Genomic DNA, 14,017 nt, shown 5'->3' with positions numbered 1-14,017 from the left:
TGCTGGAATAAAAAAGACATTTTGTCAAAGCTTTTCATCTTGCACTCATCAGGACAATTGCAAGAAGGTCAGGGAAAACAACATTCGCTGGTTCATTACACTGGGCAATGCCTTGGCCAACCAGAGTCAAGCCGTCTGGTTTAAATTTCAAACAATACTCTGCAGTTAACTTCAGTCACTGTCAACTGATGCATTCTTCATGGTGACGCCTCTACCAGCACCCTCTTCTCATACAAGATAAATATGTTGCTTCCCTGGATATTGGTATTCTTGCAATCTGTGGGAGGAAACCCACGCAGACACGAGGAGAACATGCAAATGCCACCCTTGACTGTATTTGAACCCGGGTCCCTGGCACTGAGGCAGCAGTGCTAACCACTGTGCCACTCTTTGGGTGATCATCATCTGTGAGATCTGACAGCTTGCAGGAGTGATGTCCTAAGGACTGCCTGAAACCCGTTCTTAAAACGGACTGTGCACCAACCGCCAGGAAAGAAAAGAACTGATACAAATTAAACCGTAAACATGGCTTCAAACAAAGCTTCCAGCAGCAGCAAATAGCAGCAAGGCCTTCAGCTCAGTGAAGGGGACATAAACAATAATCTCTCCCTCAATGCCAACAAAATGATGGAGATTGTCATCGACTTCAGGAAGTGTAAAGGAGAACATGTCCCTGTCTACATCAACGGGGACGAAGTAGAAATGGTCGAGGGCTTCAAGTTTTTAGGTGTCCAGATCACCAACAACCTGTCCTGGTTCCTCCATACTAATACTATAGTTAAGAAAGCCCACCCACGCCTCTACTTTCTCAGAAGACTGAGGAAATGTGGCATGTCAGCTCTTACCAACTTTTACAGAAAGCATTCTTTCTGGTTGTATCACAGCTTGGTATGGCTCCTGCTCTGCCCAAGACTGCAAGGAACTACAAAAGATCGTGAATGTAGCCCAATCCATCACGCAAACCAGCCTCCCATCCATTGACTCTGTCTACACTTCCCGCTGCCTCAGAAAAGCACCCAGCATAATCAAGGACCCCACGCAACCCGGACATTCACTCTTTCGCCTTTTTTCATTGGGAAAAAGATACAAAAGTCTGAGGTCACGGACCAACCGACTCGAGAACAGCTTCTTTGCTGCTGTCAGACTTTTGAATAGACCTACCTTGTATTAAGTTGATCTTTCTCTACATCCTAGCTATGACTGTAATACCACATTCTGCACTCTCTCGTGTCCTTCTCTATGATCGGTATGTTTTGTCTGTATAGCGCGCAAGAAACAATACTTTTCACTGTGTGTTAATACATGTGACAACAATAAATCAAATCAAATCAAAAAATGCATTGCAGCCAGTTTTGGACAGGTAGATGGATATTTCTGGACAATGACCTTAGAGGCTAATGAGTAATTGAGTGACCGGATATATATCGATCCTTGTGTTGGAGGTCATTGAGGATATCAACAGGGCTGAGTGAATGCCTTAATACCAAGACTGAACTTGAACATGTTCCCTAGATTGGTTGGTAGAATCATTGAATACCTACAGTGCAGAAGAGGCCATTCGGCCCATCAAGTCTGCACCAACTCTCCAACAGAGAATCTCACCCAGGTCCTTCCCCTCCCCCAGCCCTGTAACCCCACACATTTTAATTTTCCTTCCATCTGACACTCATCTTGGGACACGAAGAGACAATTGAAACTGGGGATGTAGTCCCCGGTTAAAATAGTATTTTTTTTAAAAATCCCTATCTTTCGAATAATAAACCCTGAGCCAAGACTGATCATGTCCACATACACATGCTATTCACAGTGGCTTCATGGTTGATGTGATTAGAAGTTCAATCCCTCGCTGTTTGTTTTGCCCCTCACACCACAAGTATTGTAGCCTCCCTGTCACTGCACAGACTGAGACCATACACCAACAATCATACACTGCGACCTCCTTGATCCAGAGGTCTCACTTACTCATTTACTTTCTAAGAAGGCTAAGAAAGTTTGGCATGGCTGCTATGACTCTCACCAACTTCTACAGATGCACCACAGAATGAAGCATCCTTTCCGGATGGCTCCTGTTCCGACCAAGACTGCAAGAAACTACCAAGGGTTGTGAATATAGCCCAATGCATCACACAAACCAGCCTCCCAATCATTGACTCTGTCTATACTTCCCGCTGTCTCGGCAAAGCAGCCAGCATAATCAAGGACCCCACGCATCCCGGATATACTCTCTTCCACCTTCTTCCGTCGGGAAAAAGATACAAAAGTCTGAGGTCACGTACCAACCGACTCAAGAACAGCTTCTTCCCTGCTGCCATCAGACTTAATGGACCTACCTTACATTAAGTTATATCTTTCTGTACAACCTAGCCGTGACTGTTACACTATATTCTGCACCCTCCCCTTTCCTTCTCTGTACTCTATGAACGTAATGTTTTGTCTCTATAGCATGCAAGAAACAATACTTCTCAAATCTGTTTAGACAAAAGATAGGATAATATCAAATTGATGAAGCAGAAAAGTCCAGAATCTATTAGCCATGGGGCGGCACTGTGGTTAGCACTGCTGCCTCACAGCACCAGGAACCCGGGTTCGAGTCCCAGCTTGGATCATTGTCTGTGTGGAGTTTGCACATTCTCCCCATGCCTGCGTGGGTTTCCTCCGGGTGCTCCAGTTTCCTCCCACAGTCCAAAGATGTGCGGGTTAGGTTGATTGGCCATGCTAAATTGACGCTAGTGTCGGGGGGGGGGATTAGCAGGGTAAATATGTGGGGTTATGGGAATAGGGACTGGGTGGGATTGTGGTCGGGGCAGATTCGATGGGCTGAATGGCCTCCCTCTGCACTGTAGGGATTCTACGAATCATCCAGTTGAATTATGATGGACTTTAAACGGATGAGCTTTATATTTGGCTGTATTTTGTGGAGATACGATTTGTATCTTACCTTTCAGATGCCTTGCCAGTTCCTGGGTGAACAGGATATTTGCTAGTTTGCTCTGGCAGTAAGCCATTCCCCCATCGTAACTCTTCTCACTTTGCAGATCCTCAAAATTGATCCGACCGAAGATGTGAGCAAAGGATGATACGTTAACAATCCGAGCAGGAACCGAGCTTTTCATGAGATCCAGGAGAAGATAGGTCAGCAAGAAATGACCTGAAGGAAAAGAACACAAAACATTCAATGTCTGTGGTCTTGCTTTGATTTTCCATTGCCCCGGGACATTCTGTGTTGCGTTTAAGAACTCTGTTACCTTGCTCTGTTATAAAGTCAAAATTCTCAGTAAATACTCCGACCACCATGTACAGCTGTTCTCCTTGGAGAGAATGCAGCTAAGAGGAGATTCGATAGAGATGTTCAACATTACAAGGGGGCTGGACAGAGTAGGTAGGGAGAAATTGACCCCGCTCAGAAAAGCATCAAGAACGAGAGGGGCACAGCAAATGTGATGTGAGAAAAACATTTTTACACAATGAATGTAAGGTCGCACAGTGGTGAGCACTGCTGCCTCACAGCGCCAGGGACCCAGGTTCGATTCCCGGCTTGGGTCACTGTCTGTGTGGAGTTTGCATGTTCTCCCTGTGTCTGCGTGGGTTTCCTCCGGGTGCTCCGGTTTCCTCCCACAGTCCAAAGATGTGCGGGCTAGGTGGATTGGCCATGCTAAATTAACCCTAGTGTCAGGGGGACTAGTTAGGGTAAATGCATAGGTTATGAGGATAGGGCCTGGGTGGGATTATGGTCGGTGTAGACTTGATGGGCCAAATGGCCTCCTTCTGCACTGTAGGGATTCTATGAGTAGTTGGGGTCTGGAATGCACTGACTGGAAGTGTGGTGGAAGCAGGTTCAATCAGGGCATTCAAGTGGGTGTTAGATGATTATTTGAATAGAAACAATGTGCAGGGGTTATGGTGAGAAGGCAGGGTAAAGACACTAAATCATGATATCCGTTTGCAGAGCTAGTACAGACACGATGGGCCAAATGGCCTCCTTCCGCACGGTAACGATTCTGTTATCACCAATTAAGATTTGGGGAAGCAAAGCAATGCAGAAACTGGAAATCTGGAATAAAAACAGAAAATGCTGGAAATACTTAGCAGGTCAGGCAGCGCATGTGGAGAGAGAAACAGAGTTAACATTGCAGTTGATGACCTTTTATTGAGCTTTGGATGTTTTTCCTCCGAATGTACACAAGACTTACAGTTCAAGATGAAGTGGAGATGCCGGCGTTGGACTGGAGTAAACACAGTAAGAAGCCAAAACACCAGGTTAAAGTCCAACAGGTTTATTTGGAATCACGAGTTTTCGGAGCGCTGCTCCTTCATCAGGTGAGTGGATGTTAATTCACAAACACGGCATATATACGCAAAGACATGTGAATGTTCCAACTTCTCTTCATATTCCAATCTGCAATTATCTTGCAATTGTGTCTTTGCGTATATATGCTGCGTTTATGAATTAACCTCCACTCACCTGATGAAGGACCAGCACTCTGAAAGCTCATGATTCCAAATAAACCTGTTGGACTTTAACCTGGTGTTTTGAGACTTCTTACTGTACAGTTAAAGAGTATCTTATGTCCTTATCACGTTCCAAAACATTTTGTAACAATAAACTTCTTGGAAGTGTAAATCATTATTATTGTACAGGCAAACATTTGCAGACAGTGTGAGCTCGTGGGCCAATGAAATAACTACTTTTATTTTTGGTGACTGCTGACGGTAGAAGGTTAAAGTCTCCTCCTGTTAATTGTGCCGTGGGATCTTTGCTCTCGAGCCGAACCACTGGAAGAGGCAGAAAGAGCCTCTGTTTAGCACCACTTTCAAAAGACTGCATCTTCGACAGAGAAGCAGCTCCCTCGAGCTTCTGCCGAGATTACTGGGGTGAAATCCAATTTAAAGTTTATTTATTATTGTCACAAGTCGGCTTACATTAACACTGCAATGAAGTTACTGTGAAAATCCCCTCCCTAGTCGCCACACCAAGTTGTTTGGGCTCTTATGATGGCTGTGCTTTGAAAGAATAAGTTATGTCTCCACTGTCCTCTCTCTCCTGCAAGGTGCATCAGAAACCACTGGCCACGTTACAGTAGCAAGTGAACACCCACTGGGAGTAAGGACGTGAAGATATGAAAGTTTTACGGGGATTACCTCAAAGTGGGGGGAGTGGGACTATCTAAATTGGTCTTGGGAAGCTTGCACAGACTCGATGGGCCAAACAGCCTCCTTCTGTGCTGTCCCATTCCATGATTCTGGCAGAAGAATCTGCTGGCATTTCATAGCCAGGGTTGGTTTTAATTCCTTGCCTCAGAGCTGCCATCCAGTGGAAGCCAAGCGCTGGTGCACCGTGAGATTTATTCCACAGGTTCGGTTCCCTGCTTCACTCCCTCTGCAGTCACTGTGTGGCTGAGAGCAGAATTCCTTTACTGGGAAATGCTATATAAATTGGAAAGACTTGTGAAAGAACTGTTCACACAAAAATAACATTGCGTCCAGACGACCATTTAATGTCTCATAATGAAGCAATGTATTGATGGCTCAATAGGGTTTGGGAATTAAAGGGTATGTGGGATTGAGGCCGCAGTCAGAGAGTCCGTACGGTGCAGGAAGTCATTCGGCCCTTTGAGTCTGCATTGACTCTCTGATAGAGAATCTTACCCAGGCCCTCTTCACCAGTCCTATCCCTGTAACCCTACACATTTAGCATGGCCAACCCATCTAACCTGCACATCTTTCGGACTGTGGGAGGAAACCGGAGCACCTGGAGGAAACCCACACAGACACGGGGAGAATGTGTAAACTCCACACAGACAGTGACCCAAGCCGGGAATCAAACCTGGGTCCCTGGCGCTGTGAGGCAGCAGTGCGAACCACTGTGCCAATCATGATCTTATCCAATGGCAGAGCATGCTCGACGGGCCGAATGGCCTACTCCTAATTCACATGTTGGTGTGTACGTCCATACAGCAGAGGAGATGTCCCATGTTCAATGCCTTCTCTGCAATGAGGTTTCTCAGCGAGGGGTATGTTGGAGATGATACAAACTGGCCTCAAGGCCGGTGTGTTTTGAGGGATTGGGGAGAGGCAGGGACTGGTCACTGGGCTGATCACTGCCTCACGGTCACTAACCAGCTGCTGATCACTGCCTCACGGTCACTAACCAGCTGCTGATCACTGCCTCACGGTCACTAACCAGCTGCTGATCACTGCCTCACGGTCACTAACCAGCTGCTGATCACTGCCTCACGGTCACTAACCAGCTGCTGATCACTGCCTCACGGTCACTAACCAGCTGCTGATCACTGCCTCACGGTCACTAACCAGCTGCTGATCACTGTCCAAACTCTCATATAAACATTAACACTGGAACTGGGGCTGTAACCCCAGCTCCGGGACTGTAACCCAGCGCCAGGACTGTAACCCAGCGCCGGGACTGTAACCCGGCACTGGGACTGTAACCCGGCACTGGGACTGTAACCCGGCACTGGGACTGTAACCCGGCACTGGGACTGTAACCCGGCTCCGGGACTGTAACCCCAGCCCCGGGACTGTAACCCCAGCTCCGGGACTGTAACCCCAGCTCCGGGACTGTAACCCAGCACCGGGACTGTAACCCCAGCTCCGGGACTGTAACCCCAGCTCCGGGACTGTAACCCCAGCTCCGGGACTGTAACCCCAGCTCCGGGACTGTAACCCCAGCTCCGGGACTGTAACCCCAGCTCCGGGACTGTAACCCCAGCTCCGGGACTGTAACCCCAGCTCCGGGACTGTAACCCAGCGCCAGGACTGTAACCCAGCGCCAGGACTGTAACCCAGCGCCAGGACTGTAACCCAGCGCCAGGACTGTAACCCAGCGCCAGGACTGTAACCCAGCGCCGGGACTGTAACCCAGCGCCGGGACTGTAACCCGCGCCGGGACTGTAACCCAGCGCCGGGACTGTAACCCGGCGCCGGGACTGTAACCCGGCTCCGGGACTGTAACCCGGCTCCGGGACTGTAACCCGGCGCCGGGACTGTAACCCGGCGCCGGGACTGTAACCCGGCGCCGGGACTGTAACCCGGCACCGGGACTGTAACCCGGCTCCGGGACTGTAACCCGGCTCCGGGACTGTAACCCGGCTCCGGGACTGTAACCCGGCTCCGGGACTGTAACCCGGCGCCGGGACTGTAACCCGGCGCCGGGACTGTAACCCGGCTCCGGGACTGTAACCCGGCGCCGGGACTGTAACCCGGCTCCGGGACTGTAACCCGGCGCCGGGACTGTAACCCGGCGCCGGGACTGTAACCCGGCGCCGGGACTGTAACCCAGCGCCGGGACTGTAACCCAGCGCCGGGACTGTAACCCAGCGCCGGGACTGTAACCCAGCGCCAGGACTGTAACCCAGCGCCGGGACTGTAACCCAGCGCCGGGACTGTAACCCAGCGCCAGGACTGTAACCCGGCACTGGGACTGTAACCCAGCGCCGGGACTGTAACCCAGCGCCGGGACTGTAACCCAGCGCCAGGACTGTAACCCAGCGCCGGGACTGTAACCCAGCGCCGGGACTGTAACCCAGCGCCGGGACTGTAACCCAGCGCCGGGACTGTAACCCAGCGCCAGGACTGTAACCCAGCGCCAGGACTGTAACCCAGCGCCAGGACTGTAACCCAGCGCCAGGACTGTAACCCAGCGCCAGGACTGTAACCCAGCGCCAGGACTGTAACCCAGCGCCAGGACTGTAACCCAGCGCCAGGACTGTAACCCAGCGCCAGGACTGTAACCCAGCGCCAGGACTGTAACCCAGCGCCAGGACTGTAACCCGGCGCCGGGACTGTAACCTGGCACTGGGACTGTAACCCGGCTCTGGGGCTGTAACCCGGCACTGGGGCTGTAACCCGGCACTGGGGCTGTAACCCGGCACTGGGGCTGTAACCCGGCACTGGGGCTGTAACCCGGCACTGGGGCTGTAACCCGGCACGATTCAGGAGGCTGACAAAAATTACATCCACTTGAAAATGAGAACATGCATTTGCTAATTTGCATCCTCAGAATCTGCCAGAATATATTAATTCATTACTGATGTGATGTCGGCGAATCTGGGGTTTGTGCCCAGCAGGGTCCGGGAAGTGTTAAGCGTTAAAGTTGTTTGATAACCGTTAACTTACCCAGGTGGTTTACACCAAACTGCATCTCAAACCCATCGCGTGTCTTTGAGAAGGGACACATCATCACGCCAGCATTATTGATCAAAACATTGATCTGTTTCTCCTCTGTCAGTAAACAGAATTGGGAATTAGAAAATTACTCACAAAATGAGAGCATGCCAATTCACACAGAATCCCGACAGTGCAGAAGAGGCCATTCAGCCCATTGAGTTTGCACTGACTCTCTGATAGAGCATCTTACTCAGGTCCCCTCTCCCCCACCCTATCCCTGTAAACCCACACATTTACCACGGCCAATCCACCGAACCTGCACATCTTTGGACTGTGGGAGGAAACCGGAGCACCCGGAGGAAACCCATGCAGACACGGGGAGAACGTGCAGACTCCACACAGACAGTGACCCAAGGCTGAAATTGAACCCAGGTCCCTGGCGCTGTGAGGCAGCAGTGCCAACCACTGTGCCACCGTGCCGCTCCAATCAGATTGGTTCTTTTTGAAATGGTGCCAGGTTATCAGGGCACATATTTTCTACCCAGTTTTACCTGTTCACTAACACAAGCGCTGCAGATCCTGCAACTCTGAAATAAAAACAGAAAGTGCCGGAACTTTCCATCAGGCCATCAAGCTGAAACGTTAACTCTGTTTCTCTCTTGGCGTCCAAATATTTTGCTTTGATCCCATTGGTGGAGAGCTTTGGGAAACACGGGTCCGCCCGCCTCTCAATTATCGTGTCTCAGATAACCCCAGAATGTTACCTTTGAAACAACTCAATGTGCATTCGAACAAGGCAGTATCAATTGCTCCCACAGCTCGGAGTCTGTTCCATAGATTGACCTGTCATTCACTGGAATATTGTTTCTGTCGATTAGTTGTGAGTTCAAATATTGGCCGAATTCTTTGCTCCCCTAACTCTTCCCTCCAATGCTTTAAGTAGCGCTGTGGCTGAAATAAGGAGTTTAGTGGAACAGAGAGTTGATAGCCCCGTATCTACCATTCCCTGGTTGGGTCAAATTGTACCAATGACTGAAACCTCGGGTTAAACTATTTCCCCGTTCTCAGGATTTATTTAATTGCAGCCATTCCTGTGTCATTTGTTCATCGACCCTTTCGTGTCCCAAGGTGTGTAGGTTAGGAATCCCCCTGACACGAAGGGACAATTTATCATGGCCAATCAACCTAACCCGCACACCTTTGGACTATGGGAGGGAACCGGAGCACCCGGAGGAAACCCACGCAGACACTGGGAGAACGTGCAAACTCCGCACAGACAGAACCCAGGTCCCTGACACTGTGAAGCAGCAGTGCTAACAATCACAGTAACAACAACCACCCCCTTCTTGGAAAAAGTGACAAAAGCTATAGATGGCACAGTGGGTTAGTGCTGCTGCCTCACAGCGCCAGGGACCCGGGTTCAATTCCGGCCTTGGGTGACTGTCTGTGCGGAGTCTGCATGTTCTCCCCGTGTCTGCGTGGGTTTCCTCCGGGTGCTCCGGTTTCCTCCCACAGTCCAAAGATGTGTGGGTTAGGTTGATTGGCCATGCTAAATTGCCTCTTCGTGTCAGGGGCATTATCTGCTAATCCCTCTGACCTACACACCTTGAGACACTAAGGGGCAATTTAGCACGGTCTGTCCACCTAACCCACGTATCTTTCGGACTGTGGGAGGAAACCAGAGCACCCGGTAGAAACCCACGCAGACACGGGGAGAATGTGCAAACTCCACACAGACAGTGACCCGAGGCTGGAATCGAACCCGGGTAAATATGTGGTTTACGCAGACAGGGCCTGGGTGGGAATGCTGTCGGTGCAGGCTCGATGGGCTGAATGGCCTCTTTCTGCACTGTAGGGATTCAATGGTTCAACCATTCACCGGCCTCCAAGCCTAATTTCCTTGAGGAAAACAGACGTGAGGCACCTGCATCCAGGGCCTTATCCACTCTGTTTAATAATCATCCCCCTTTTCCATGGATCTTTAATGTTTTATTTCTTCTTCTAGTGTCTTGTTGACCTTGGTAATCTCCCTGGCAAATAACCTCCCTGGCAAATCCCGAAGCAAAGTAACTATTCATTAAAATACAACTTACCTTGTGCATCCCTGTGTCAATTCTGATTTTTCATTTGTCAGCAAGATACTATTTCTTTCACAATTTAATGAGTCTAAACTGAATAAATAAACATGCTGCCAATAGAAAGAGAAGATGACTTGTCTCGTTGAGTTACCTTGACGGACATTTTCAGCAAATTGGTAGATAGACGCCTTGTCCGCAAGATCCAACTCCCGAACAACGATTTGCTTACTCCCAGTGACTTCACGAATCTCCCAGGCCGTGGCCTCAGCCTTTGCGAGATCTCTGCAGGCCAGGATCACGCGAGCCCCTGTGAAGGGCCACATTGGGCATTACTTCCTGTTTTAGTTCCAATGGCCAATCAAACACAATCATATACTGACCTAATATTGGGGGAGAATAGAGTCATAGAGGTTTACTGCATGGAAACAGGCCCTTCGGCCCAACTTGTCCATGCCGCCTTTTTTTTTGAAACCACTAAGCTAGCCCCAATTGCCCGCGTTTGGCCCATTTCCCTCTATACCCATCTTATCCATGTAAATGCTTTTTAAAAGACCAAATTGTACCCACCTCTACTACCATCTCTGGCAGCTCGTTCCAGACACTCACCACCCTCTGTGTGAAACAATTGCCCCTCTGGACTCTTTTGTATCTCTCCCCTCTCACCTTAAACCTATGCCCTCTAGGTTTAAACTCCCCTACCTTTGGGAAAAGGTATTGACTATCTGGCTGATCTATGCCCCTGATTATTTTATAGACCTTTATAAGATAACCCCTAAGTGTCCTACACTCCAGGGAATGGTTAAAGTGCTGCTCTGTACAGAAACGGAGTGGGATATTTCTGTAATGGTTACATTTGGCTGTGAACCTTCAGATGGTTGATGGAATCCAAGATGGCGCCGAAGTGTGGCGACTTCTTGTGAGCTGTCCCCATCATACCCTCTAATTCTATCTTTTACTCTCATTCTCTGCTTTTAAAACTGTACTCTAACTCTTATAAACTCTTCAACAATACTCTGATTCAATCTCTTGCAGATTTTGTGATCTTCAGGCCTTGCTGCCATCAGACTTTCGACTGGACTTACCTCACACTAAGCTGATCTTTCTCTACACCCTAGCTATGGCTGTAACACTACTTTCTGTACCCTCTCGTTTCCTTCTCAATGAACGGTATGCTTTGTCTGTATAGCGCACAAGAAGCAATACTTTTCACTGTATGTTAATACAGGTGACAATAATAAATCAAATCAAATAACTTCTCGGAAACCGGTGTCCCTTCACCGGATTCCCTTTATTTACAAACTCTATTCCACTCCTGAGCGCGCTTCAGGTACAAAGTCAGAATCCGGAGTGTCAGTAGCCCCGAGACTCCTCTATATATCCACAGGTGAGACTCCCTGATTGGGCAGGCAATCATTACCTCAAGCAGGGAGCTCCTACTCAAAGAGGCCCACCTCATGTGTCTTGCTGAGGTCATTACATTTGACTTTGTGTAACTCAGCTGGCCAGCAGAACTGTTCGCGTCAATCACAAGCCACCAAGGACAAGAGGGAAGGAAAGAGGAAATGAACTTAATTGTTTGGCCATTCTGAGTAAAATCTGAAGAAAAGTCATCTTGCTACCCCAGGATGTCACAGTAATAGTATAGCACACCTCAGGTGCTGCCAAGAGGCTTCAGACTTTGCTAGGAATAATTGGTATTTATTGATAACAACAAACTATCTCCAAGCAGTTGCTGCCCATGGCAGCGCTCCAGCCTTTACATGTTGACTACATGGCTGCCTGAAGTATTCTAACTGAGAGAGGACTCCACCCTCTGGGGGTGATCATTCGCTCTCAGTTCCCATTGGTCCTTCAAGTCAGGTGATCCTCTTTTTCTGTGCTTGAGTGTCTTAAAGAGACAGGCACCACAATCACGACAGTCACAAAGCACTTTGTAGCCAGTGACACGTACAGAAGGTGCCATTCGGTCCATGGAGTCTGTGCCGACTCTCTGAAAGAACATCTTACCTATCCCCGTTACCCCTTTCATCTACCCTACTAATCCCCCCTAACCTGCACACCTTGGGGCACTAAGGGGCAGTTTAGCATGGCCAATCCACATATCTTTGGGGAGTGTGGGAGAAAACTGGAGCAACTGGAGGAAACCCACGCAGACACGGGGAGAATGTGCAGACTCCACACAGACAGTGACCGAAGCCGGGAATTGAACCGGAGTTCCAGGGATAGTTGTAATGTAGTGAAACATTAACAGGAGTTTGTTCTTCCCTCCTCTCTTGTGGCGATGGTGCAAAAAGCAAGGAAATAAATGACCAGCTTTTTAAAGAATGTTGTTTAAAAATAATCGTTTTCTTCCAATAGTGCCAACCTCACCTTTCCTTGCCACTTTCTCTCGCTACAACTGCACAAAGGAAATGTGTAATGGAATTCAGCAGAAATTCTACAAATGAGTTACAGAACAAGCAAGCTACAAGATAGCCCAATCCCCTACTTTATAAAACTCATAGAACTCTAGTTAGGCCACATTTGGAATATTGCATACCGTTCTGGTTCGTCACACTATCAGAAGGAAGTGGAGGCCTTGGCGAGGGCACAGAAAAGGTTTACCAGGATGTCGCCTGGTTTGGAGGGTATTAGCTATGAGGAGAGATTGGATAAACTTGGTTTGTTTTCACTTGGGTGTCGGAGGCTGAAGGGCGACCTGACAGGGGTTTACAAAATGATGAGAGATGTGGATAGAATGGATCCCAGGGTAGAAATGGCAATTACTAGGGGATATAGGGTTTAGGTAAAAGGGGGAAAGTTTAAAGATGAGAGAGGCAGGTTTTTGACACAGTGGGTGGTAAGTGCCTGGAATGCGCTGTCGGAGGAGGTGGTAGAAGCAGATACGATAGCAACGTTTAAGAGGCATCTTGACAGATACATGAATAGGCCGGGAATAGAGGGGTATGGACCATGTAGAGGCAAAAGGCCTTTAGTTTAGAAAGGCATCATGTGCCAGCGCAGGCTTGGTGGGCCGAAGGGCCTGTTCCTGTGCTGTACTGTCCTTTATTGCCATGATGTGGAGATGTCGGCGTTGGACTGGGGTGGGCACAGTAAGAAGTCTCACAACACCAGGGGTTAAAGTCGAACAGGTTTATTTGGTATCATGAGCTTTCGGAGCGCCGCTCCTTCAGGTGGGTCTAAACATGTTGTTTGTTTCTTGCACAGGATATAATATTCAGCCTGTCTGACGCAGCTGTGTGTGAAACCAAATAGCCAAGATCGTCTTGGTACAGGAAACAAGATATCAAAACAACTTCTATATTGGATGTTTATAAGGAAAACACTTCATTTCGTGTTCATAGTAACACTCTCCAGACCATAATGAACTGAGTATAGAAGGGGCAGCATGTGTGAATAGAGGGCTACAAAAATCTTCAGCTTGTCTTCTTAGAGAGATGAAGACAGAGATTTCCAGAGAGAAACAGGGCTGATGTTTCTGTTTTTATGCTGGGCCAGTGTTGCTGGGCCAGTGCTGCTGGGCCAGTGTTGCTGGGCCAGTGCTGCTGGGAGGCATTGGGCATGTCCAGTTTTGATTGAACACAGTTTAAGTTACAAGCATGTTTTGGTGTCACATTCAAATACTCTTACATTCAAATAACTGCACAGCGGTGACTCACCTCTCTGTGCCAGTTCGCGTGCCGTCTCTTTCCCTATTCCAGTGTTCGCCCCCGTAATCAGGACAGTTTTCCCGTCCAGTCTGGCACTGGATGTACACACCCCACCACCAGCGCATCTCCTGTCAAACAATTGGAAAATGTGACACCTTTTCCTTC

At 48.8% G+C, this 14,017-nt stretch overlaps 1 protein-coding gene across 5 annotated transcripts in view; it reads right to left on the bottom strand.

Moving 5' to 3' along the window:
• The window catches only part of rdh12 (retinol dehydrogenase 12), a 31,230-nt gene that overhangs the window by 14,277 nt on the left and 2,936 nt on the right, over positions 1 to 14,017 (bottom strand). For 3 of the 5 annotated variants that reach the window (XR_013499980.1, XR_013499981.1, XM_078233330.1), the window contains exons 2-5: positions 13,862 to 13,980; positions 10,354 to 10,509; positions 8,134 to 8,238; positions 2,939 to 3,148 (exon numbers count right to left, since the gene is read on the bottom strand). Coding sequence is in view for 2 of the 5 variants with exons in the window: in XM_078233330.1 (XP_078089456.1) it covers positions 2,939 to 3,148; positions 8,134 to 8,238; positions 10,354 to 10,509; positions 13,862 to 13,980 (590 nt within the window). In the remaining 3 variants the exon portion in view is untranslated. The remainder of the gene's footprint in view (positions 1 to 2,938; positions 3,149 to 8,133; positions 8,239 to 10,353; positions 10,510 to 13,861; positions 13,981 to 14,017) is intronic. The other 2 variants (XR_013499982.1, XM_078233332.1) reach the window with 1 other exon arrangement.

The sequence above is a fragment of the Mustelus asterias genome, chromosome 18 (genome assembly GCF_964213995.1).
Source record: "Mustelus asterias chromosome 18, sMusAst1.hap1.1, whole genome shotgun sequence".
NCBI classification, from domain to species: Eukaryota; Metazoa; Chordata; class Chondrichthyes; order Carcharhiniformes; family Triakidae; genus Mustelus; species Mustelus asterias.
This window is presented reverse-complemented; position numbering and strand designations above follow the sequence as displayed.